A 27,461-nucleotide genomic window follows, 5' to 3' on the forward strand; every position below is an offset into this window, starting at 1 on the left:
ACTCCCTACAAGTGGTCTCATTCTTCCAAAGCCATCTTTCTGTCTGGCTCTCCTCTTCAATAAATTACAACCTTCTTTCTAAAGCAGTCGCCATGTTATTTATTCCCGGCTTGGACTGGACCCTGATGAAGACTTTTCCTTCAACACTAGCATTTTTGTGAAGAGGAAAGAAAGATAAAAGGATGTGTGTTCAGGATCTGAAAGAGGAAGAGGAAGATGCCTTTGTCTCTGACCAGCAAACAAGTGACAGTTCTTTCTGCTAAGTAGAGCTGCTAATCAGTTGAACAGTCTCTCAAACTCTCTGATGTCCAAGTAGATCCCAAGATCATATGACCCAGATGTTGGAAAAAAAACATCAGAATATAGACCAAGCAGCCCAGATGAATCTTGGATACATTTTAACCAGGATTCAGAATGGAATGGAGGCTGTTCATCTGAAAGAATTCAGCGCTGGATCCAACTGGAAGCAATACTCAACAACTTTTAACATTGTAGTGTGTCTCATGTACTCTTTTGGGATATTTCACAAATCCCTTCTCAAAAAAAAAAGTGGTGCTATTTGCATTCTTAACTTATTGTCCTGCATTGTGAATGATCTAATTCTAAACCTACTACAGATCTCTTCCAGCCCTCCCTCCATCAAAAGAATTGTTCAGAAGATAGGTCACCCAGGAATGGACTGTTATGAGTGAATTAAACTATGGACAATTTTAATAATATTATTTCAATCCATGTGACTGCTCATCTCAGCAAGTCTGGGTAACTCATAAAAATTATAATAAATTCTGCTGATAATTTCGCTCAAGCGCATTGTTTTACCGCGCTTCAAGTGTTTTCCTCGTTGTATAAATTAAATCACTAATACTTTCTTGCGGTGTGTGTGTGTGTGTGTGTGTGTGTGTGTTTTAAACAAAACTAGGTACTGCATTCACACAAGCTTTTTTCCTCTCCTGTACTCCCGACTGTTTCCTTCATTTACAGCTCAAGGTATTTTTCTTTATAGGAATAATCTATTATCAGGATAAGTCCAAAGCTAAAAATGTTGGAAAGGAACAGTCAAGACATCGAGTTGCGGCTCTTAATTCTGGAAAAAATCTCCTTTGGCTCAAACGAATTGCGTCCAGCGTAGGTGACTTGAAGAGCCGGATTTTGTATGAAACTGGTCGGTCGGCAATGCGGAAGGAAAATCAGGTCCGGCCAGTAAGGAGCGGAACACGCAAACCACGGCCTAATTGTCTGCGCTTCAGGGAAGGTTTTCCCATCAGCACTTTGCACGTGTTGGCACTCGCCACCTCCTTCCTCATTGGGACATTCCTCCGCTTAAAAGTACCGGTATAAAAGCAGCTCTCAGCTTGCACCGATTGCGGAAAGAGGGCGGTTTCTGGTTGGTACGAGCGACAGCACCAAGCACGTCTGGAGTCGCCCCGCGAGGAAGATGGAAGTCACGCTGGGCTACTGGAACATCCGAGGGGTAAATCCGTGTAGAGCAGGGGTAGGCAACCTCGGCTCTTTTATGACTCGTGGACTTCAACTCCCAGAATTCCTGAGTCAGCATAGCTGACTCAGGAATTCTGGGAGTTGAAGTCCACGAGTCATAAAAGAGCCGAGGTTGCCTACCCCTGGTGTAGAGGGAAGCGGGGTGGCCAGCAGGAGCGGACCGGGAGGAGACCATAGAAAAGCCCCACCGTCTCGGTGCCTCCCTCCCGTCCAGGATTCGGCGCTTTCCGTCTTTGGATCGACCGACCGAGGTCGAAGAGGCGGCAGGCGGGTGGGCGGAACCACGAGGACCGAAGCGTTTTCTAAGCGGAGAACTCCTGCAGCTCGAGGCTAGCGCGCCCCCTCCCATTTGGGTGAATTCAAGAAACGGGGGGGGGGGGGTGGTATGAGGATTGGGACCATTTTGGTGTAGTGGTAGTCCTCGGCTTACAACCCTTTGCTTAGTGATCGTTCAAAGTTACAAGGGCACTGAAAAAAAAAGTGACTGGTGACCATTTTTCACACTTAAGATGGCTGCAGCCTTCCCAGGGTCACGTGATCAAAATTTTGAACACTTGCCAACTGGCAACAACTTTTTGCTTATTTAACAACTGCAGGGAAGTCACTTAACCACGGTGGCAAGAAAGGTCGTAAAATGGGGCAAAATTCATTTAACGACTGTCTTGCTTACCAATGGAAATTTGAGGCTCAATTGTGGTCATAAGTCCAGGGCTGCCTGTAGCGATTAAGGTAGTGATTAAGCCACTTTTTTTTCCAGCCCTAGGAAGGAGGCAAGGACAAACCACCACTTCTGTAATCTTGCCCAGAAAACTGCCAAGATTAACACAGGCAGTGGCCAGGAGTTAACCCACACAACTCAAACCTCATGAGGATAGCAACTGGTGGCAACCACAAATATGAGGGCAGGATGAGAAACCTTGATGGGAGGAATACTGGGAAACATGTCAGTTCCATTTTGGGGCAATCATTTAGAGCAAGTTGCTGCTATTGGAGGCTCCTGCCCTCAGCTCCCAAACCAGCCTACCTGTCTTTCTCTTCTGCTCACAGCAGCCAATTTAGGCGTCTCGCGAATGAAGGCAAATACATACGTCTCCCAGAATAATGTTGCAGGATCCAATCCGAGTTGATCACCGGGACCAGCGGTTTGGTCTTCCGAGCTTGCGGATTTCTGCTGGAGTCCAACTTCAGAAGATGGACACCAGCACAAGTCCAAAAGCTTGGCAGTCCGAACCTCTGGTCCCGATGATTGACTCGGATTGGATCCCGCAATTTAGGTGTCTCTTGGAAGCCTACCAGCAGCACAGGGAGCAAAGCAGCACCTGCTCCTCACTTGATACTGGAAACTAAGCCAGTTATTTCAATTTTTTATAAGGCTGCCTTAGGGGCAATGATGAGTATCTATGGATTGTCTCACCACGATATTCTTTTCCCACAGTTGGCTCATTGCATTAAACTGCTCTTAGAGTATACCGAGACCCCCTATAACGAGAAACACTATGTTGCTATTGAAGGTAAGGAACCGAATAGAGGTCTTGAACTTCAAGAAGGCTTGTCTAATTTTCTGGGAGGAGGATGCTGGGCTGACCGCAGTATTTTTTGAACTGGCCTGTTGGCTCTCTCCAGGCTTAGACAGATTGTACCAATATTGGATATAACTGGACTTAGAAAATTTTAACTGATCCAGTAAACACCCAAAACAATGCACCCAATTTTTAAGTATTCGAACTGCTATTAGAAGAAACAAAAGCTGTTTGGTATCTGTAACACAAAGAAACTTGCCAAAGATTTACAATGGTCCTTTTCCCCATTGCTGATTTAGATACATGAATAAGAACAAAATGTCTGTTAATCTGTTTCAATGGCTACCCTACAAATTTTTGCTGTTCTTGAACTCTGGTTGCATATTTGTGTAAAATGGGTGGCACACTAACACTGGATTGATTGCTTCTCTGCTCACTTGAATAAGCACAGCATAAACAAATCCTAATCCTACCCATTGTCTTTCTTGTTCCCAATAAGTTTCTACCTTATCCCCAGTTCAAAAGAGGTTTAAGTCATCATTAACTTATCAGTATAAAGTAGTATTCCCCCCCCCTTATTTTGACACTGTTCAGTGACAACATCAAGGTGTGTAAAAGCTGTTAAGCTTTGGCATTTATTCCCTGGGAGGCAAAGTCATTTGACCCTTTCTATTGTAAAAGCAGTCCACAATTGAAACTGGCAAGGCTGTCATTAAGCAAAGTGGCTGCTAAGGAAAATTGTGATTGTTCTTATAATCTTACTTCAGCTTTCCTTTGCTTTAAAGACCTGCGAAGTCATAGATGCAAGGATTGATTGCAAAGTTATGTTTTCATCACTGTGAACAGTTGCTAAATGAGGATTACCTGCATGCGTGAATGGAGATCTATTTGGGGGTTCGAGGAGATAAAAGCTTACTCACTCTTCTCTGATTCCTAGCCAGCTCTCCCCCGCCCAGCATTCCTGTCCTGCCTTTCTCCCTTCCCCATTACCATTTTGTTTCCCTTGTTCCTTTCATACCTGTCACCAACGCCTACCTAGTTTTTCTCCAGGAATTAGCTTCTATAGTAATCTACATTATAACCAAAATGATGACTGTGCCATCCTCACAATTACTGCCCTTATTATTTGCATCCCAACATCTGATGCTAGTATGTTGATTTGCAAGATGCATTTTTGTCATTGCCCCCTTCTCCCTGCTGCAAATTCTCATGTCTTCAGATTTTCGACAAGGTGGAGGGAGGCAAGAACACACAGGTAGGTATCCATGCCACTTAGGAAAGAATAAAAGGAAACGTGTTCATTTGCCAGTTTCAATCATGTTCCACCTGACTCCAAGTGAGAAAGTTGGTTGTCCAGGATCAAGTCACAGTTTCATTTCTATTGGACAAAAACATAGTTATAGAATCACAGCAGGCTCCGCTTCCTTCCTTTGGATGGCTGATGTTTTTCTATCTTACTGTATTTCTTACTTCGGAGTTCCAGGCTGTAGAAAACCAGTTTAGAGAAGCCTGAGCCCCAAAGACAGACCCAAGCCATTTTGGCTCCAGTGATTGGTAAATATCTTCTGCTGATTGGTGACACGTTGAAAGGGCACCAAAGCCAGAGAAAAAGCTTCTTGTAAAGACTTGTACACTCCCTGGTCAGCGTAATAATTAAAGTTTTAGAAGAGAGATTCTAGACCCAGAACAATGATTGTCAATGGGGCAAGTAGATGTTTTGCAGGCATTGATTTTCTCTGCCAGTGGAAGAAATAGGTTCACCAATAAAATATTGACCCATTCATGGTGGATCATTTTTCCTGCCCCCACCCATCAAGCTAGCTTAGGAAGGTGAAATGAAGACAGAAGTAGGTATTTAGTTTCAAGCAAACTTGAGAACGTGGGATACCGTAATCACTTGATTATGTATTATTTGTAAAGAAATCTTCCTGGGAAATGTATAAATAATAATTATCATTGTTGGAGTAGTTGCGGGAGGGGGTTGTTTTATTTTTTAGAAAAGATCTGTGTTCTGGACGAACAATGGGTGAAATCATAGTGTCTAGAGTCATGCAAAAAGTACATTCAGTGCCTGTAAATTTTATATGGTTTAAGCTGTCTCCAATACTTGCAAAATAGCATATATAATACAGATACATATACACTGATAAGCATACAATTATCATATCTTAATATGCATATCTAAATGTTGATGATTATTATTTAAATATGAACATAATGCCTCTCACCGTAGTGGAGAACAGTGAAATGAAATCAGAAAATAATACAGAGCGAGTTGGAAAGCTTGGCATTGGTGAGTATAAGATTGAAACAGAAAATGATTTTTTTTCTAAATACAGAATAACAGGGACCTTGGGGGTCTTCTAGTCCAACCCCCTGCTCAGGCAGGAAACCCTATACCATTTCAGACAAATTGTTGTCCAATCTCTTCTTAAAAACTCCCAAGGTTGCAGCATCCACAACTTCTGGAAGCAAGTTGTTCCACTGATTAATTGTTCTAACTGTCAGGAAATTTCTTCTTAGTTCCAGGTTGCTTCTCTCCTTAATTAGTTTCCATCCACTGCATCTTGTCCTCCCCTCAGGTGCTTTGGAGAGTAGGTTGACTCCCTCTTCTTTGTGGCAGCCCCTGAGATATTGGAACGCTGTTATCAAATAAAATAGGGAATCCTGTATAAACTTCAGTGTATGTCGGATGTCAAGGCAATGGGTTATTTATCATACTTCACTGTTACAAAGTTCCTAATAGTTGAATTGTCTGTCATGAAGCTACAAAAGGCAAAAGCTGGATTTATCCAGCTTTAATTAGTAAGAGTGGATAGGACTTAAGCCGCGTCTCCTGTAAAACTAGTACTTCAGTTTGTCAGCCACAAACCTAGGGGGAGCAACATTGCGTTCAAGGCAAGGCTAGGAATACTATTTCAGAGTAGCCAGCTTCCGCCTCATCTTCCAATTCAGTGGAAATGGGAAGTATCCCATTCCCAACGTGGAATGGAAAAACCAACTGCAATCAGTTCAGGCCCTTTCTGCAGTTCCAAAGCATTTCTGCTGGGATGTTCAGGAATTCAGTGTGCTGGATGGAAAGGTCAACACAGCCTGCCCCGCAAAGATGAACAACTGATTTTTGGCATTTTCTCAGAAAATGGCTTTAGCGGGGAGGAGACAGAGCAGTGAGAGAGATATAGCAATGGAATTGGGACTTGAGAGGTCAACCTTAAATGAGAATGACCTTTGTTAGGATTTGCCATAATTGTACTTTGCTGTAATAGGGAGGTCGAAACGATGTGTCTTTATCTTTGCTGTCGTTGCAACCCCAAAACCTCCATTTTGCCCAATCTGTTTAAATCAGGGTTCTTCAAACTTGGCCCTTTTATGACTTGTGGACTTCAATTCCCAGAATTCCTTAGCCACTGTGACTGGCTGAGGAATTCTGGGAGTTGAAGTCCACAAGACATAAAAGGGCCAAGTTTGAGGACACCTGGTTTAAATGGACTTGCATTAACAATACATGCATCTGCTTACAGCTCATAATTTGGATCTGACTGAATGGACTAGCGTGAAGGAGAAGCTGGGTTTGGACTTTCCAAATGTAAGTAGCAGTTGTGGATAATACGTAGCAGTACCTTCCTGTAGGTTGAGAGGAGATGGTAGATCAAGTCGCTGCTGATCTTGTTAAGATCGGTGAAATTAATGAGGAAAGAGCCTTGAACTGTTACAGAAGCAGTCCTGGCAGGCAAAACATCTTGACTGAACTCTGCTTGATTGCAACCACACTATAATTGCATAGGGATGGTGGGACAAGAAAACAAAAATCAGTGTAATTGACTTCAATGAATTCCTCACCTGAGCACAGTTAAAAATAAGCTAGCAGGCTGAGGCTCATCAGAGCAAAATACTGTAGAAATAATCCTCTAGCTCAGGGGCAGGCAACCTCGGGAAGTCCATGAGTCATAAAAGAGCCGAGGTTGCCTACCCCTGCTCTAGCTGGAAGTTTAAGCAAATTCATTCTGTATAAAAGAATTGGGGGGGAAATGAGAATGCTATATGCCAAAAGAACGGAAGTGTTGTCTCAAGGGAACAGAATGGATAAGATGGGAGAAATAATTGGATATTTCAGTTTAATCTCTGTAGAACCCCAAAAGTTACTATTCTGGCCACTGACAACTCCGTGCAAAATTCTTATATCCGAAGCAATGTTTGGTCATAAAAACATAAATTCAAGCCATTCTCAGAAAACCCTCCACTTGGTTCATTCCTAGAATTTAGGAATCGTTCAAGGGGCATGTTTGGGCAATGTAATAATTCATAATATCTTTGCATCTTTACTCTTCTTCTTTCCCTTTCTCCCTAGCTCCCCTATCTTATTGATGGTGACAGAAAGATTACCCAAAGCAATGCCATCCTGCGATACATTGCACGCAAGCACAAGATGTGTAAGTGGTTCAGACTCCCCTTTGGTGTTTTGTTTTAAAACTGATTTTCTTCAAATAATTGCCCAGAAGTGGCTCCTCACTTTTGCACAACATTGTGTTGCCACAGGTGGTGAGACGGAAGAAGAAATAATCAGGATAGACATACTTGAGAACCACCTCATGGACGTCCGTGTGAGCCTTGCAAAACTGTGTTACGATCCAGATTTTGTGTGTTGTGCTTTTCTGTCATCCTTCAAAATGGTATCAGACTATAACAGATGATCTCCTTCCGTCGCGATCTGAAGACACTCTTATTTGAACAAGCCGGCCTGGCCTGATGGGGGATGGGTTGGGTTTTATGGTAATTTTTAATATTTGTATTTACTGTTTTTAGTCGGGCACGTTTAATTTTTTTTTAACTTTTGTATTTTTTATATATTTGCCCTGTTCACCGCCCTGAGTCCTTCGGGAGAAGGGCGGTATATAAATATTATTATTATTATTATTATTATTATTATTATTATTATTATTATTATTATTATTATTATTATTATTATTATTATTATCTGAAGATCAGTTTGGGCTTTTTTGGAGTGATCAGATAGATCAATTCGATTTAAGGAAAAAGAGAAAAGTTCTGTGTTAGTTATTGAGCTGAGGGAAGGGAACAAAAAAGAAAAATGGGAAGTTGCTAAGGTCAAAGTTTCACAAAGATTTGGCTAGAAGCCAGCCTGTAGATAATCATCTCTTTTTGCAGGAAAAACTAAAGCCTGGGTATTTGGAATCACTACCTGGGAAACTCAAGCTGTTGTCTCAATTTCTGGGGGACATGAAGTGGTTTGCAGGAAAAAAGGTATTTATGCTTGAGGTGATTTATATCAAACCACGCTGTTTGACACGTTTTATTCTTCCATTTAAAAATATTTTCCTGTTGTTAATTTTTCTAGCTCACCTACGTAGATTTCATTGCTTATGATACATTAGATATAAATCAAATGCTGGAGCCAAAGTGCTTGGACCAGTTTCCAAATCTGAAGGAGTTCTTTCATCGCATTGAGGTGAAATGCATTTTGCCTTATATATGAATCTCTAACAGTAATTACTGAAAGTTTGCAATAGAAAAGTGAATATGATTTTCATCCCAAGTAAGCCAAGGTATGAAGTGCTCAAATGGGATGTAAGCCAAGATCTTTGTAGCAAAGTCAGCATGCAGTAGTTTCAAGGGGAGAAACTAGGAATATTGGTTGGGATCTATAGGAAGATTGAGCAACTTATATTCCATCCAGCTCTCTAACTCCCATACTTAGTGACTGTTTTCTGACATTATGGAAATGTCACATACAATATTTAAAATCCTTGGTAGATATTTATCCTATACAACAGGGGCGTCAAACTCAATTTCATTGAGGGCCACATCAGCATTGCAGTTGCCCTCAGGGGGCCGGGTGGGTGTGGCCTACTGGGTGGGTGTGGCTAGAGTGCATATGGTCTACTGGGTGGACGTGGCCAGCTCTACATCATTCGCATCAAGGGGGCCTGGGCAGGAGTGGGACAGATCTGAGGGTCTCTGGCAGAAGGAGGGTCTCTGGGCCAGGGCCAAGGCAGTGGGGACCGTTCCCTCACTGTTTCCAGGATGGCTTCGTGGGCCACATGAAACCACTTTGCGGGCCGGATCTGGCCCCCGGGCCTTGTGTTTGACATGTCTGCTATACAAAGTTGTTTCAAACATTGCTACTTAATGCCTTGGAGAATTGAGGCGAGAGCATTGGAAGACCCTTCTATTTCATTTTTTAAGCAAAAACTATATCAGGAATATGAAAGAGTATAAAAAATGTAGTGGTGTTTTGGGGAGTAGAAAGAATTGTACAACACGTAACATTCTTTTCCAGAACATAGATATTAGCTATGCCCTTAGGGTTGGGTTTGGTTGTTGCAAGAACCTGACTAGAAAAATAGCCACAATGACTGGGCTGTACAAAAATCACCACCTGTCTTGCAGAAGTCCTAGCCAACATGGCCAGTAGCACCTAAACACATCTGAGGAATGCGGCTTTAAACAATTACATGTTTTGTTAAGTTTTGGCTAAGGGTGTTTCTGAATCACACCATTGTGGTTGTACAGCAAGGGATACGGCTTTCCCCCCCCCCCCCCAGAAAATCATCATTAATGTTATGTATGAACCCAGCCATTGTGTGCTACATACCATGAAATTGAAAAGTCTTCACTTTTCACTAAATGGAGTAGAACACACAGATAAGCTTCTCTCATTCAGTCCTTGGTGAAAGAAGTGACATACCATGATGCAGGGGTCTCCAACCTTGGCAACGTTATGACTTATGGACTTCAACTCGCAGAATTCCTCAGCCAACCATGGCTGGTTGAGGAATTCTGGGTGTTGAAGCCCACAAGTCATAAGGTTGCCAAGGTTGGAGACACCTACCATAATGGATGAAATAGTGGCAAGGGACTTGATCCACTCTCTGTGTTCAAAGGTTATTATCTCCCATATTGCAAACAAATGGATAATTGAAAGCAACAACAATATAGCTTTTCAGATACTAAACAGACAATTGCAGTTTTGTTCTGGCTTAGACTATTGTGCTGTGTAATGACAACACTACTAGGCAATGACAAATATCCTTCTGGCTTTCTCGGCAGGCCTTGGAGACGATTGCTGTCTACCTGAAATCAAGTCGCTGCATCAGGACTCCCATATTTTTGAGTTGTGCCTTGTGGGGCAACAAAAAATCTAGAAGAGATCACAAGCCTCAGGAGGATAACAACTGGAATTACCATATGAATGAGGGACCTTGAGTCATTCATTAGCCTTCCATATTTTCAAGTCTTATTATCATTCTAAGGCCCATGTTCACCTGATAAAGAATATAAGAACATGAAAAAAAAATACTCTGATTCTTAATCCCTCCTTGGTCTGTTTCCCCACTTTAAATCTGGGCTCCAATGTTGCAGCTAAGGAGTTTACTTTTTATAATATGAATAGAAAAGTTCCTAAATGGTGCCTAAGTAACAAAGTATGTTACTCTGTGTCTGTTTCTTGAGCTTCTGCTTCCTTCAGTAGGGGAAAGGCAGATTAAGTTCTTGGGGAGCATTTTCAATCAGAATAGAGCTGGAAAGGACCTTGGAGGTCTTCTAGTCCAGGGCTTTTCAACTGGTGGTACCCAGTGGTACCTTAGCACCTGGCAGGTGGTACACAACCCCAAGCCAAGGTTTTTTTTCATCCCATTTATATCCCGCCCTTCTCCGAAGACTCAGGGCGGCTTACAATCTAAGAAGCACAAATCAATGTGCTTAGCAATAGCCTTCATTCGATGTATATGCCTGCTTATTAGGGCTTTCGCCCCCCCCCAAGCGGCATTTTTACAAAGTCAGCTTATTGCCCCCAACAATCTGGGTCCTCATTTTACCTACCTCAGAAGGATGGAAGGCTGAGTCAACCTTGAGCCTGGTGGGACTCGAACCTGCACTAATTGCAGGCAGCTGGTGTTACTTAAGGAGGCATTAGCCCACTGCTCCACCAAGGCTCTTATTTTACCTAGTGTACCAGGGAAGGGAACAAGCTAAAGCGGTACCGCGAAGGCCTGGAGGAGATAAGCTGGAGCTGCAGGGCTCAGCAGAAGCACCAGGATCTGCACACATGGCTACATGCTGGTTGGAGCTTCTGGCATACCTGGAAGAGAGAAGGAGGCAGAGGGCAGAGAGAGAAGAAGCTATAAAAGGAGCAGGTTTTAGTGGGAGAGGGAAAAAAACAGAGAGAACAGGCTTTTGTTAGCAAAACGGTGAGTGAGAGAGTGAGAGAGGCCTTTGCGAGCAACGTGTGAGTGAAAGAGCGAGAGACTTTTGCGAGCGAAGGGTGAGTGAGTGAAAGTGAGAGAGAGGCTTTTGCAAGTGAAGGGTGAGAGAAAAAGGGAAAAGTGAGGGGGAGAAGGGAAAAAGAAAAGGCATTGACTTCTGACTTCCTCTGTTGCAGTAGAAGGAAGCATTAACATTGAACTTCAACTTTTTACTTTTCAATAATATTATAAACTAGCCATTTCTATAACAACAAATGAATCTAACCAGTAAAGCCCCAAATCCACCCCCTGCCTTTTTTCTTTTTAGTCATCAAGTTTTTGACATCTTGCTAAGCACTGGTGGTACTCGAAAATTGTCATGTCCTAAAAGTGGTACAATCTGAAAAGGTTGAAAAGCCCTATTCTAGTCCAACCACGTCCTCAAGCAGGAGACCCTTTACCATTTCAGACAAGTGACTGACTAATCTCTTCTTAAAAACCACCAATGATGAAGCACCCACAACAACTGAAGGCACTGGTTAATTGTCCTCGCTGTTAGGAAGTTTCTCCTTAATTCCAGGTTGCTTCTCTCCTTGATTAGTTTCCATCGTCTTGCCTTCCTCTTTGCGGCAACCTCTCAAATACTGGAACACTGCTATCATGTCCCCCCCCCATCCTTCTTTTCTCTAGACTAGCCTTTCATACTACCAGTTTAGATTTTCCAGCCTCTACAGTTTAATAAAAGCCATCTGTCTTCACTTATTAACTCAGAGGCGCTGAGAAAAAGAGCAAGCCTCGCTCTCCACCCCACCACGCCCTGCCAGCTGCCCTAGTTCTTGCAGCAAAGGGGAAAGGCACTCTTCTCTCTCTGTGCAGAGAGGAAAGCAAAAAAACTAGGCAGCTCGGACAAGAAGAAAGAGTATATGGGCAAAGTAGCATCAATCCCACCCTGCTTTCTTCTACTAAGAGATAAGAAAAAAGAATTGGAGTTGCTAGACCAGCTGAAGCCCCAGAAGAGGGAAGGGGAGGCTCCGATATCTACTGGGGCACTCTGATGCCTGGCCTCCAATTGCCAGCCCTCTTCTACTCTGCTATCCAAAGAGCTGCAAGGTTGGGCACATCAGGTTCTCCTGCAGCAACTGAAGACGCCACCCGCCCAAGAAGCCCTTCAGTGCAGGTGGGCCAGGAACCTGTGAAAGTGGGCAGCTGCAGCAGAGAGTGCTAACAGGAGATTCCCATTCTGAAGGTTGCCTAGTGTGGGCCAGAGCTGAGCAAATAGCAGCTGCAGCATGTAAAGTAGGTGCTGCTGCTGTGCTGCATATTCACCATGAAGCCCCCTTGGCATGCGCCGAGTTTACCCCATGACGAAGCCAGAGATGTTGCATGCAGCGATTGTGAAATCTGCTGGACTTGTTAAGGCAGTGAATCAGGTCCCCTCCATCACAGCATGATGTCAGGTTTCCGACGTATGGGCTTTTCAAGTGACTCTGAGGCATTGTTTACCTTAAAAGTCCTTTATTTAGCCTAATACACCGGCAAATGCTTGCTTGAAGGAAGCTGGAATCTGAAATCTCCGCCCCTTTGCACAATATATTAAACACAATTCTCCACTTTTCTAATTTTGCCATTAATCATATTCTCCAATTAATTTAAAGAATCAGTTTCCCTTCTGTTAGACAACCCGCCAAGTTCTTATCTTCTTTAATTTCATATGGCCTTGAGGTACAATCTTCCTCCTCCCTCCTCCCAGCCTTAACCCTATCTCTTAAAGCAATACAAAAGTTTAACATATGAAATAGCTGCTTCTTCATCTCTTGTCAAGCAAGAACATTCGATGTTAGCAGCGTTGACACATGCTTCTTTTGTGTCTCATTATTTTAAGATGGGAGGTGCCCAAATGGGTGGGGAAGGAGAGATGGGTCAGGGAAAGATCTGTAACCAAACCCTTCCCATTTTTGCTGTAGTACTCCAAGGGTGTGTGTGTCAACTTGTTGGCTAATGACTTGCAAAAAAAAGTGATGGCAGCAGAGCCAGGGGAGAAAGCTAACCTCCTCACTTGTTGGCCCACTCACACCTTCAGTCTCCTGATTCAGAACAGCACCAAAACTGGGATTCACAATAAGATTGCTAATTTCATGACAGCAGTGGGTAGATAGCCCTTGGATTCCATAGAGAAAAAACTGAGGAGGCAATGTACATTTTTCCCCCCACAGGGATTGAGAAATCTGAAATCTCTCCCAAAGATTAAAAGGTAAAGGTTCCTCCACACATACATGCTAGTCGTTTCCGACTCTAGGGGCCGGTGCTCATCTCTGTTTCAAAGCCGAAGAGCCAGCACTTGTCGGAGGACATCTCTGTGGTCATGTGGCCGGCATGACTAGACACCAAAGGCGCACGGAACGCTGTTACCTTCCCACCGTCGTGGTCCCTATTTTTCTACTTGCAATTTTACGTGCTTTCAAACTGCTAGGTTGGCAGAAGCTGGGATGAGTAACAGGCGCTCACCCTGTTACGCGGCACTCGGGATTCAACCGGCCAAACTGCCGACCTTCTGATCGACGAGCTCAGCGTCCTAACCCACTGAGCCACCGCGTCCCTTTCCCAAAGATTATGAAACGCAAAAATATGCACATACGCACTTTGGGGTAAGTGAATGTTATAAAGCTGTTGCCAACGCTGCTAACATCAGATGTCCTTGCTTTGACAACAGATGAAAATGCAGCCATTTTCTCCTTCCCATTTTTCTTACGCTTAGAATTAGTTAGTGCAGGGAGGGGGGATTGGGATGCAAGCTCAGTTAGCCATAACAATAACTCTGCCGTGGGAACCCAAGGACAAACTTGGCCCAGAGTTGATAAGGTTTAGGCGGGCTGGAGAGCTAGCCCACGCTTTAAACTAATTGGGGAATGTGCTTTATGATTGTTTATTGGGGGTGGGAATTGTACGTTGTTACTTTGTATCCAGGGGGGATTTAGTTTTTGGTGTCAACTATGTAGTTTCCTGAATAAAGGATTCTTTAAGGAAAACAACGGCACAAAGTTGTTTTGAAGGGTTTCATCTGTTGGAACCACGACAGCTTTTTGGTGTACAGGATCTACTTCTGCTGCTGGGATATATCTACCATGATAAATTAGATGCTTAGCTGAATATGATTTATAGAGTTTACCAGCCTTTTAAGATTTAATACAGTAGAAAGTATCTCCCCCCACCTCTTCCCAAATGCAAACAATTATTTTTTTCTAATTGAACAGGAAAAAATTTTCTATAATGAATCCTAGAATTGTCACATACACAGTTAAACTCATTTTTGGTTTCGGGTTTGTTTTTTGCATTTTGCTTGTTCTCTTTAGTCCATACCATTTCTTTGGCCCTGTGCCAAAACATGGTGAAATAATGAACCTCAGTGTAATCATGTGTGACATTGTATAAAGTGGTGAACAGCTCTTTATATTGTTCATTAACACTGCTGGCAAACTGTGCCAGTGAACAGGGGGAAGGTTGATACAGAAGAATTGAAAACTGCATCAGTTCAAAGAAATCTCTGCATCAGCCCAGTACTCTTCAATAGCTTCATAAACAATTTAATTTAAAATTTAAAAATATTTAGATGAGGGGAGAGATTGGGAACTCATCAAATTTGCAGAGGATCCCAAGCTGGCGGGAGTAGCCAACCCACCAGAAGATAGGCTCAAGATACAGATGGATCCCGACAGACTTGAACATCCTGCCCTATCTAACAAGATGAATTTCAATGGTGAGGAAAGTTAAGGTTCTACATTTAGGCAAGAAAAATCAAATGCACAGGTATAGAATAAGTGGCACCTGGTTCAATAATAGGAACTGTGAGAGGAATCTTAAGAGTCCTACTGGACGATCAAATATGAGCCAGTAGTGTGTTGCAGCTGTCAAAAAAGCCAACTAGGTTAACAAAGAGGGACAGATTCAAATCATGTGAAGTCTTAGAAGCATTAGAATGTGCAGTCTAGAGTTCTACTTAGCAGCCATTTGGATTAAAAATGAAAAGGTAGAACAAGGGATCAAAAATTCCATTTCAGCTGGTATTATGCAAGTAGAATCCTGTGAATGTGGGAAAAATGGGATAAAAACAATTTTGAAAATATCCATTATTTAAAGTGCCACATTAAATAGCAGCACCTAGCAACTCTGATGTAGAAAATGTTAAACAGTCATGCCTGGTGGTGCAGGTCTGCAGGCTATGCAAAAGAAAAGTCAAAACAATGGCTACAACGGTGCAATTGAAGTTCTGCTTCTTTTTAAATGTGCATTGCAAATATACTTCCCTTTTTACAACCCTGTAGTCCAGGGGTGTCAAACTCAATTTCATTGAGGGCCACATCAGCATTGCGGTTACCCTTGAGGGGCCAGGTGGGTGTGGCCAGGGTGGGTGTGGCCTACTGGATGGGCGTGGCTGGAATGTGTGTGACCTACTGGGTGGGCATGGCCAGCTCTACATTGTTTGTGTCAATGATGCCTATGGGGGCCTGGGCAGGAGTGGGACAAATCTGAGGGTCTCTGGCAGAAGGAGATGGGACTGGGGCAAGTGCCAAGGCATGGTCCACTGGAGGAGCCTCACTGTTCCTCTCAGGCCATGCGGGGGGGGGGGAGGCTGCACGGTGGTGCGGAGGTCAAATGCCCAGCCTAGCCCTCAAGCACCTGCAGCACTAAGCTCACCCCCACTTCCCCAAGGGGGTGCCCAGCTGCTGTGCTTGCTCTCCTTAGCCAGGTTGCTCATGATGGGTATGAGGGCAACGTCAAGAGGGAGGCCCACTTCCTCTCCATGTGAGGAGACCTGGCTTTGTATCCAAAGCTTCCTTAGCAATAGGATGGGAGACCACCCAGGTTAGGCCAGGAGGAGGGGGCAAGGGGATGGTGAAAGGGCAGCAGGGAAGGACTAAGGCAGGACTTCCCTCAGACCCTCCCTCTCCTTCCTTCCTTTTCTTCCTAAGAACAGAGTGATGGGAAAATATTTGAGATGAGGGAGGGAGAAAAACAGGCAAGAAACGCAGCTGAGGAAGTGTCATCCTTCATGAGGAATGAAGAAATGCACCATCGTCTGGAAGTGGCCAGCACATGGCCCTCTCCTCACAGCGCCGAGAGGCTGAGCTGGGTGGCACAAATCTGAAGAGAAGCACAATGCTGCCCAGCCCCTAGCCTGCCTGAAGTAGGCAGGACCATGTGTTGGTCACTTCCAGGCGATGGTGCATTTCTTCATTCCTCACAAAGGGTGATACCTCCCTAGCGTGCACCCAGGGGGTGGGGCCAATGCGGCAGGGGACAGTCCCTCGATGTTTCCAGATGGCCTTGTGGAGCTAAGACTGAATGTATTTCAGCATAGATGACCACCACAAAATTGTAGATTGGCTCCTGACGGCCTGGGCCGGAGCCAAAGCAGCGGGGGCCGTTCCCTCACTGTTTCTAGGATGGCTTCGCGGGCCAAATTAAACCACTTCGTGGGCCGGATCTGGGCCCCGGGCCTTGTGTTTGACATGTCTGCTGTAGTCTCTTAAATTCGGGGTGGAGTCAAGGTGGACTTTACAGCAGATACTTCTTTCCTAGAAGAGGAACATCTGTCGCAACCTAGGATTGAACTTTCAACCTTCTCAGTGGGAGGTGGGCATCTTCACCACTAGGTCCCCACGCCCGTCAAATACGCACGGGCAGGGATGACATTTAGATCACATCCTCGTGGTCACCATCTTCATTTTGATATCCCCACTGCAAGACAAATGTCAAAATCTGTGATTCAGTCAGGCTTCGGACTAGAGATTCTCCGCTTTCAGCCTTTGCTATTTGCAGCCAGAAATCACGATTAAAATAACACAAAGTAAAACTCTTAGGGGAAGGAAAAAGAAAATTTGGGGCCGCCCCTTCTGCGGGTCCCGGTGTGCGTCACCTTTGACTCGGTCATGTTTGCTGCTCAGCAAAGCGGGCGCACCAGTCGCTGGCTACGAATTTCGTGCCGAGTTCACCCGGCTCAAAGTCCTCCTCGGTCCTGGCGCTCGGATCTGGTCTTAAGCAATCGGAAATATTAGAAACCAAACTAACTGGACTTCGGGCAATTTTTTCAGAAGAGCTGTTCAAATTCCACTCAAAGCCAAATCCCCAAACTCAGCAAAAAGTCGGGCCGGCGGCGCAAGAACGAGCGCTTGAGTTCAACGCTCCCAGTATTGGGCTGCCCGCCTTGCCAACGAAGGCAGCACGTGGGCCGTTGAACAAGCCCCTCCCAGGCGGATTATATTTCTTGAGGCTGCCGAGCTCCATTGCCCGCGAAACGGAGCGTCCGCCGTGCCTAGCCAGCGAGCCGAGGAGCTGCGAGCGCCATGCCGATGATTCTGGGCTATTGGGACATTAGAGGGGTGAGTTGCTCGGCCGGAGAACGGGGCCGCCTTCGCTTTTCCCCGGCTCGGAGCGCGTGCGCCGTGCGGAGCCTGCTGCTCTCCTCTCGCAGCTCCCACCCGGGGGGGGGGGCCGCCGGGGCGCCAGGTTGGACCCGAAGCCGGCAGGAAAGCGGCCGCCTCTCCTGCAGGGCGCCCGAAGCGGCCGTTTGGAAAAGACGGGGGGAGATTTCTCCGCTGCTCCCCAACGGGCCTTTTCTCTGCCTGCGGGCGAGTGGAAAGGAGAGGCGACGGTCCCGCGGGGCCTCTCCTGACCCTTTCTCCGGTTCTCTGCGGGACATTGCCAGCCTGGCTGCTGCTGTAGCCCGGCTGGGTTTGTCTGGCTGGCACTTGTTTCGGAGGTGGGGGGAGAGGCCTGTTTCGGTCTCCTGCGTCTGCAGATCGGATGAACTGGCTGCCCCAAACGAGCTCGATTTCTTCTAGCTAGGTCTGAGCGGGGCCCCTTCTTTGTCTTGGGAGAGGCGAGGGCTGGGCTGATTTCCTGAGTAAAGATGGGGAGTGAGATTGGAATGAACGTTGCCGGAATTGCGATTGCAGAGGGAAAGATCTGTACGATGCTATTCACAATTAAAGCAGGTTAACTATAATTAAAGGATTTTCTGCCACTTGGTTCTCACGGTGAAATCAGGTGGTCTTTTCTGAAGAAATCTCTCTCTGCTTTTTTTAATTTTTTTTATTTTAATTCCATTTATATCCCGCCCTTCTCCGAAGACTCAGGGCGGCTTACAAGCTTAGCAGTAGATAAGGGTCCCATAGATAAAGGGTGGGAACATAAGTTCAATAAATCAAATCGACAAGCAAACTTTCAGACTGCATGTTCCCCTCCCCCCTTGCTTTCCAAGATCCGCAGCCTAAAAAGTCAGTAGGAAATCCTTTCCTTTGTTATTTATTCACCAAAGAAAAAGCGCCACCCAAGAAGGACATTTAGTGTGACTCCTGGCCCAAAGAAGTGGTCTGCCTTGTCTATGTGTGAATACAGTGGAATTTGAAACGGGTGACTATTATTAACATGTTTAAAATGTGTGGGAACAGAAATCTCACTTATTTGTACTAATGAGTTTGGAAACTACACAATAAGCCACCTGTGTGAACCATTGCTCCTCCTGGTCTCCCTATAATTATGTTAACAAAGGAAAATAAATTTTGTCAGAAGCTTTGGAAAGGATTGAAGGAGCTCAAAGTGGTATGAAGAATGATGAATACTTCTTAGCAGTATTCATTGGCAGTTCATTAGCAGGTTCCTGCCCTAGTAGTTCCAGTTTATCCAGCCTAAATGGGGGAGATCTTCCAAATATATTAGGACTACAGTTTCTGTCATTCTGCATGGCTATGCCGGGTAAGTATAATAGGAATTGTTTTAATGTAATGTTAACAGAAGAGCACTGCGGAAGAGCAGGTTGCTTAGCAAATTGCAGGAACTGGCGCTGCCTTCTTTCTTTCCCATTTGAACTTTCTCCCCAGATTGTGCCTGGCAGAGTTGCCAGTTAAGCTGTAACCTTCTGATAGGTGTGGGAGGAGAACGGAGGAGGCGTGTTTTGGAGCTCAGCCACCAGTAGCAAATGAAAGTATATAGCAGCCGAACGGAAGGCATTTTACCTTTAGAAGGAGTGGATGGTCCAAAAGAGAGGGGGGAAAAGTATACTATAGCAGTACACCAAGACAAAGCAGAATGTAAAAAAAAGGTGCAACCGCTCTGCATGCTGCCCATTAAGCGGAAAAGAAAAATTTCACAGAGAGGGGACTTCAAGCAGAACTGGCTTAAGGAAGAAAGAGTGCATAATAGTAATAATAGAGCATACTATATAGCTAATCATAATAGAGTAATAGGTAATAGTAATTAAACGGTAATAGTATATAGTGTATTGAATAGTGTTATTGTGAAGTATAGCATAGGTAAAGGTAAAGATTCCCCCACACATGCGTGCTAGTCGTTTCCAACTCTAGGGGCCGGTGCTCATCTCCGTTTCAAAGCCGAAGAGCCAGCGCTTGTCCTAGGACGTCTCCGTGGTCATGTGGCTGGCATGACTAGATGCCAAAGGCGCATGGAACGCTGTTACCTTCCCACCGTAGTGGTCCCTATTTTTCTACTTGCATTTTTATGTGCTTTCGAACTGCTAGGTTGGCAGAAGCTGGGACGAGTAACAGGCGCTCATTCTGTTACGCGGCACTCGGGATTCGACCCGCCAAACTGCCGATCTTCTGATTGACAAGCTCAGTGTCCTAACCCACTGAGCCACCGCGTCCCTGCAAAGTATAGCATATGGAATAGTAATAGTATACTGTAATACTAGTTATCAGAGCAATCACTTTTATATGTGCTACAAAATAAAACATCTATCCAACCCTTATGGAGAGGTACAAAGAAACCACCTGTCCAGGGTCCAGTGCTGTTGTGTCTCTCTTGAGTCTGGGTCAGTCTAATTCAGACATGTCAAACTCATGACGTCACGTCGCACAACATATCGGGACAGTTTTGCCATTGCTGGCAATGGGATGGGTGCGGCTTCTGCGTGACATGTCAGGCCCGCGGGCTGGCAGTTTGACACCCCTGGTCTAATTGGTACAGTTTAAAAAGAACCCACAAGAAGCATCTGTCTATGGGGAGGACTGATACTATGTGTTTCCTCTACCAAACATATGTACACTTTCATAGTTTCGAACAGCTTCTTTCTCAAGGCCCGTGGGTTTCTTTTGGTCGTTAGCAAGTATGAAATCATATAGATCAGGTCCTGGCAAAGAGGAAGGAATGTGCAAATTGTTGCGGGAGGTGTTCAGTCCTAAGAAAGAGGCAAAATTGAGAAGAAACTCAAAATAACCCTGCCTTGATTTTGCTTGGTATGAGGTGGAGTAGTGAGAAACTCTGATAGAGGCTTTCAAGGGCCTGTCGTTCTAATCTAGCCTGTAAGAATAACGAGCATTCCTGAAATCGCTACTAGGTCTGTTTCTTGACCCTGCTTACCTCAAAGGGCTCTCATCAGATTTCTTCACATCTTGTTAAAAGTATTTGAGGATGTTAGTTTTACCCCACCCATCTGATGGCTTTTTTTTTTTTTGCTTCTTTTCTTTATAGCTTGCCCATAGCATTCGACTGCTGCTGGAATACACAGGAACACCTTATGAAGAAAAGTTATACAGCTGTGGAGAAGGTTTGCCTTGCTGAGTTTATTTGTACTGAACTCCTCTCCTCCCCCTTGTTTCCTTCTGTGAATGCAGCTTGTTGAATATAAATACCTAGTTTCCGGTGTCTTATATGCTGGGTGCTGAAACTTTAGGGGCAGGGCTGGCTGGAAAACCTGGAGTGGATCTTCCATTTAGTCTGTGCAGGGAAAGCGGGACCAATTGGAGAAGAAGCTGCAGTCTGTGATTTTTTTACAGGCTGGGGTCTGGGCGTCTTTCCTTCTAAAGTTGAAAAGCAGCTGTCTGCTCCATCCCAACTTGAAAGGCAGGTGGGGAATGCCACAGCCAGAGCAGCTGCTTAGCTCAAAGGACACATTTGATTCAGGAACTGGGCGGGCTGGCTGGAAAACCTGGAGCGGATCTCCCATTTGGTCTTTTTTTTAAAATCCCATTTATATCCCGCCCTTCTCCGAAGACTCAGGGCGGCTTACAATTTAAAGCACAAATCAATGTGCTTAGCAATAGCCTTCATTCTATGTATATGCCTGCTTATTAGGGCTTTCGCCCCTCCCCCCCCACAAGCAGCATTATTACAAAGTCAGCTTATTGCTCCCAACAATCTGAGTCCTCATTTTACCTACCTCGGAAGGATGGAAGGCTGACTCAACCTTGAGCCTGGTGGGATGAGAACCTGCACTAATTGCAGGCAGCTGGTGTTACATAAGGCTCTGCGCAGGGAAAGCTTTAGAGTGAATTAGGAAAAGTGAAAAAGTGAATTAGGAAAATAGGAAACGGTTGCTGGAATTGGGTATGTGTAGTTTAACGAAGAGAAGGGTGAGGGGTGACACGATAGCAGTGATCCAATATCTCAGGGGCTGCCACAAAGAAGAGGGAGCCAAGCTATTCTCCAAAGCACCTGAAAGCAGGACAAGAAGCAATGGATGGAAACTAGTCAAGGAGAGAAGCAACCTAGAACTAAGGAGAAACTTCCTGACAGTTAGAACAATTAACCAGTGGAACAACCTGCCTCCAGAAGTGGTGAATGCTCCAACACTGGAAGTTTTTAAGAAGAGACTGGACAGCCATTTGTCTGAAATGGTATAGGGTTTCCTGCCTTAGCAGGGGGTTGGACTAGATGACATCCAAGGTCCCTTCCATCATCATCTTCTTCTTCTTCTTCTTCTTCTTCTTCTTCTTCTTCTTCTTCTTCTTCTTCTTCTTCTTCTTCTTCTTCTTCTTCTTCTTCTTCTTCTTCTTCTTCTTAAGTTTAATCCACTTGCACTGTTTTATGTTTACATGTTTGATGACAAACAGCCTTATGTTTATAAGTGACAGTTCTCCTACTAAGTACCTGCATGTCATAAGCATTTGAATTAAAATTACCATATTAAAATCAAATCTGATGTTTTTTAATTTTTATTTGGTGTGCGTTGGAAGAGGGGTAGTCTTATACGGCGAGTATAGCCCAAACCCTATAATTTAACAGGAAATGTAGGGGGTCATCTTATACGCCGGAAAATACGGTAAGTTTTTAATTTATAGGAAAAACAGTGCAAAGGATTGGCACTTGGAGTTACTTTGTACCTTTGGTGTTTTCCACTTTCGTCCCTCACTGCAGTATCGAACTTTAGCTCCTGGATCTTATTGTTAGGGGCAATAAGCTGACTTTGTAATAATGCCGCTTGGGGGTGTGTGAAAGCCCTAATAAGCAGGCATATACATAGAATGAAGGCTACTGCTAAGCTTGTAAGCCGCCCTGAGTCTTCGGAGAAGGGCGGGATATAAATGGAATTAAAATAAAATAAAAAAAATAATGAATTGATGTGTGTCTAGAATTAGCTTTAGACAGCCTCCCTGGATGATTTGTTAGACATCACAACATGATGATCATAATTGGCTGTCACTTGGCTAACATTTGCATGGAATTAGGTATTAGCATATAAACATGTATCTCTATCTGTAGACTACTAAAACTCTCCTGTCTGTTACTTTTAATTGGCCAAAATGGTGCTTCATAGGGAAAAACCTTTTCAATCAAGGTACCTCAGATGAGCTGACTTAAAGAATGCTGGGACCTATTATTCCTGTGGGAATGACATTTTGGAAAGTTCTTGCCATTGGATACCACTGTGTTGCTTTTTTTCAGAACTGCTATTGTGGTCACATGATCCTCATTTCCAACATTCTCTTGACACCTTCCAACAAGTCAATAGGGAAGCCTACATTATGGTATATGGCAGAGGTCTTCAAACTCGGCCCTTTTATGACTCATGGACTTCAACTCCCAGAATTCCTGAGTCAGTTGAAGTCCATGAGTCATAAAAGAGCCAAGGTTGCCTACCCCTGTTGTAGGGAGAAAGTCGATGGGGCCATATGACCACAGCAGCAGTTCTGAACAGGCTGATCCTGTTGGTAGCCACTCCATATTAAACCCATACCATATGATATCTAAATCTGAAAAATAAGCCACTCTAATTATTTATTGTGCCAAATATTTATGGGGTTTTCCATTTATCCAGCTAGTAGAATGACTTCTTCATGTGGCTTGATCTTGCCAAACTGTTTCCTTGAAACAAGTTGTAGAATGTTACATAATGTTCTGGGGAGTATTCTTGGTACGAAACCAAGAATTATGATGATCCATAGAAGTCTCACGATATATTTAACTGGGTCATCTGAAGGCTTAATTGGCTGCTAACAGCATATTAAGCTTGGATTGCTTCCCTCTGTTAATTTTTGTTTTGTTGCAGGATGTGTTATATAAACCTCGCCCATTAAGTTACCTTACGGTTCAGTGCAATAGACAAACTCTGAAAACTCGATTAATTCAGTAATCAAGCTGTGCTTATTATGCAACCGGTCATTAAATGGCAGAGGTAATGGAGGAGGGGAGATTCAAAATGTTTGCCTGAACTTCTCAGCATTTCATATGGTACTTGCTATAACTGGGTCAGGAAAAGCATGCCCTTTTTAGGCATTTCCTAAAATGGATCACTTTGTCCAGCGAAAGTTAAGCAATTCCTAGCTGATTAAATTTTCTGGGTCTCTGAACTTTCCCATTTTTTTCCAGCTCCTGATTATGATAAAAGTCAATGGATCAGTGAAAAGGAAAAATTGGGGCTGGACTTCCCTAATGTAAGTAACCAGCTATCTATAACAGTTGAGAAGAGTATCTTATCGGTATGCTGTTCTCTATGGCATTCATATGTGAGGACCTGGGTAAAGAGGATAGCTGAAGGCCAATTGGATAGAGAGCAACCACATGAAAGCCTAACGTGGCAGAGGTTTGTTCTTAAGCAGGTCGTTCTGTTTACTTCCCAGCTTCCGTACTTAATTGATGGCAAGACCAAATTGACACAGAGTAATGCTATTATCAGGTACATCGCACGCAAGCACCATCTGTGTAAGTATACCAGAGCTCTTTTGAGGGCTGAGCTGCCTGATGGAAGGCCCATTTCTGCTGCCCAGGATTTCTCATCTCTCTATACTATCTGCAGGTGGTGAAACTGAGGAAGAACTTTACAGAGTGGACATGCTGGAGAATCAGGCGATGGATTTCCGTATGGGCTTGGTGATGATTTGCTACAACCCTGATTATGTGAGTTGAGTCTCCTTCATTTCCATTTTCTAGTGAACCAGAATAAAGAAGCAGTGCCATGCAATGCTGTACAAACTAAAGACTGGATTCAAATATAACACAGAAAACATAGTTACTGGGTGTGTCTCTCAAGGTTTCTTGTGGCAAATGTATAAAAGTGTTGTGTAAGCATCTGCCAATATCTGTGTCATTTTTCTGAGAACCAAGATGGAGGGGTTGTTTTTTTTTTTTTTAAGTGCCTTTGCCTGTATTCAGGGAATTAACGAATTTGGAAAAGTCTGCATGTGAAACCTCCAGATATAAACCTCCCAGTCCATGATATTGGTCTTTGCACACACTTGCACGTTAAACTGCTGATGAGTTATCTGTTATCAGTTATCTGCTGATTTTTGAAATCAATATGTGAATATCTGCATAGGAGAATTGTTGTTTGCATAATGCGCCAAATAATAAACGTATCAGCTATTGTCTAAAAGTTAAAATGCAAAGGAATTTTCCTTCGCTTTTCGGTAGAATTGCTGTATAGATATGAATTATGTTTGCTGCTTGTAAAACAATTTTATTTTAATCCTTCCTGCTCACATTTCACATATTGCTGCAGTGGCTGGACTGGAATGAATGCATTTTATGTGACCAAAACTACTTTGAAATAGTTCAGTACTGTTAAAATGCCATCAAAACGTAAGGAGTACTTTTGGCTTCCTTTGATGGCTCTTGGATGGAGTGTTCCAAATTTCATAACCATTGAATAGAAACGTGTTGTCGAATTTTGGCAATGATTTTTCATTCAGTTTTTTTTTCTACGCGCTTGTTTTGCAGGAGAAGCTCAAGCCTGGATATTTGGAGCAGTTACCAGGGAAACTGAAACTCTTTTCCCAGTTTTTGGGGGATAGAAAATGGTTTGCCGGGGATAAGGTACATACATAGCCAAACCTGGTCATCCTTGGGCAGGTCTGATCTGTTTGGAGACTCACTATTGTTTTGGTTTTTTTTCCAGATCACATTTGTTGACTTTCTCATGTATGATGTACTTGATCAAAACCGCATGTTTGAACCCAAATGCCTTGATCAGTTCAAGAATCTTCAAGAGTTTTTGACCCGTTTTGAGGTTAGCTTTAGCTTCATGAAATTTGCTGTCTTGTGGATTTTGTGACTTGAGTTCACTGGGTTTTGGCAAGAACTGACAGATTAACCCACAGCATTTATCTATTGGCTAGATTGGATGCCCAAATCGGCATGGGCAGAAATATGTGAAAAACACCATCCTTGTGGTATGAAATACTGTCCCTTTAGTACAGACATGTCAAACACAAGGCCCGGGGGCCGGATCCGGCCCACAAAGTGGTTTCATTTGGCCCGCGAAGCCATCCTGGAAACAGTGAGGGAACTGTTGCCTTGGCCCTGGCCCAGAGACCCTCCTTCTGCCAGAGACCCTCAGATCTGTCCCACTCCTGCCCAGGCCCCCACAGGCACCCTTGATGCGAACGATGTAGAGCTGGCCATGCCCACCCAGTAGGCAATACGCACTCTAGCCACGCCCACCCAGTAGGCCACGCCCACCCTGGCCACACCCACCTGGCCCCTTGAGGGCAACCGCAATGCTGATGCGGCCCTCAATGAAATGTGAGTTTGACACCCCTGCTTTAGTATATGAAACAAAACACCTGAAGGCTTGGTGGTAGATTCCCTTCCATACTTTTATTTAATGTCCATTTTCCTATGATGAAATGGTAACAGTGCAAGGATTTTAAAGTCTGCTGCCAAATGATAAACTCACAATTGGTATACACGTGTGATAAGTAAAACAGAAACCACAATTGAGTGATTTCAGAAGATGGGAAATCTACTAACTACCTATGTAAATGCAGATATTTTTTTTAGTTGCCCCCCAAGCCCCTTTCCCAAAATAGATGGATTTAAAATAGCAAGAAACTATAAAAAACAAAATTTAGCACTTAACACTTAGACTTATATACCACTTCACGCTGCTTTACAGCCCTCTCTAAATGGTTTACATTGTTGCCCTCAACAATCTGGGTCCTCATTTTACTGACCTTGGAGGAATGGAAAGCTGAATCAACCTTGAGTTGGTGAGAATTGAACACTGGCAGTCAACTGTTAATTACCCTCCAATATTGCATTCTAACCACTGTGCCATGTCTCTTTTAAAACAAAGGATTTCTCCAGTTTTGGGTGGAGAGCAAAATATAATTGGCACTAAATCTATCACTCATTCCCTAAGTCTGTGGTGGCGAACCTATGGCACGCATGCCACAGGTGGCACGCAGAGCCCTTTCTGTGGGCACGCACGTGGTCGCCCCAGTCCTAGGCCTTCAGCTGGGGTTTATAAAACCTTTTCGCTTTAGGCCTCCGCCGCCGTGTGCAAAAAAAAAATCAATTTCAACTTCTCACGGGAAAAAAAGAGATCTTGCAAAGTTGGAATTGATTGATTGAACTTTTTAGTCCCACCCAGTCTGCCGTTACCACCGCAGCCACGCCCACCCAATGGGCCACGCCCACCCAGCACCCGATACATAAGTGGGTTTTGGGTTGCAGTTTGGGCACTCGGTCTCTAAAAGGTTCGCCATCACTGCCCTAAGTGATGGTTTCAGATATTTTTGGACTTCATTCCCATCATCTTTCTCAACAAGGCATGGCAGCAGAGGTTGATTGGAAAAGGCATGTGAAGGATACTCCATTAAAGTGGTTTCATCTAGAATATATTTTTGGTATAGAAGAAATGAGAGTGGTTGCCCTGATGGTGGGTTTGTTGGGTGGTGCGTAGGAGTCTGCCTTCTCGAGCCTTTGGCCTACTAGCAGCTTCTCTCAATCTCCTAAACATTTCTTTTGTCTGCATCCTCAGGCCCTGGAGAAGATTGCTGCTTACATGAGTTCCAGCCGCTTCATGAAGACTCCCATTAATAATAAGATGGCCAAATGGGGTAACAAGAAAATATGAAGAAAAAAATCCTTGTTGCTGGATGAGATATCTCCCCCTTTTCTCCATTCTCGTTTTGGGTGGAGTTGATAAGAAAAAGAATGGCCTTTCTGTAGAATTGTTATTCAGATGTTTAGGTATTTGGAAGGCAATAGTGGTCAATAAAGTATCTTG

The 27,461-nt window shown here is 44.1% G+C and overlaps 1 protein-coding gene across 1 annotated transcript; it reads left to right on the forward strand.

Annotated features, from left to right (window-relative positions):
- The first annotated feature begins 1,285 nt into the window (after positions 1-1,285).
- On the forward strand, positions 1,286-27,461 carry LOC310638855 (uncharacterized protein). The gene is made up of 17 exons (XM_083360216.1): positions 1,286-1,471; positions 2,933-3,008; positions 5,251-5,310; positions 6,539-6,603; positions 7,366-7,447; positions 7,554-7,654; positions 8,184-8,279; positions 8,374-8,484; positions 10,086-10,235; positions 17,533-17,595; positions 20,705-20,780; positions 23,822-23,886; positions 24,073-24,154; positions 24,249-24,349; positions 25,169-25,264; positions 25,347-25,457; positions 27,213-27,461. The coding sequence occupies exons 1-17, from the start codon at positions 1,436-1,438 to the stop codon at positions 27,306-27,308; spliced, it is 1,467 nt and encodes a 488-aa protein (XP_083216342.1). The 5' UTR covers positions 1,286-1,435; the 3' UTR covers positions 27,309-27,461.

Source organism: Vipera ursinii (genome assembly GCF_947247035.1).
Source record: "Vipera ursinii genome assembly, chromosome: 3".
Taxonomy (NCBI): Eukaryota; Metazoa; Chordata; class Lepidosauria; order Squamata; family Viperidae; genus Vipera; species Vipera ursinii.

Excerpts from the sequence above, each read along its gene's own strand:
- LOC310638855 (XM_083360216.1), top strand. The coding sequence starts at position 1,436 with ATGGAAGTCACGCTGGGCTACTGGAACATCCGAGGG. Across the intron at positions 3,009-5,250 it reads ACACTATGTTGCTATTGAAG|TGGAGAACAGTGAAATGAAA; the intron begins GTAAGGAACCGA and ends CTCTCACCGTAG. Across the intron at positions 7,448-7,553 it reads TGCACGCAAGCACAAGATGT|GTGGTGAGACGGAAGAAGAA; the intron begins GTAAGTGGTTCA and ends GTGTTGCCACAG.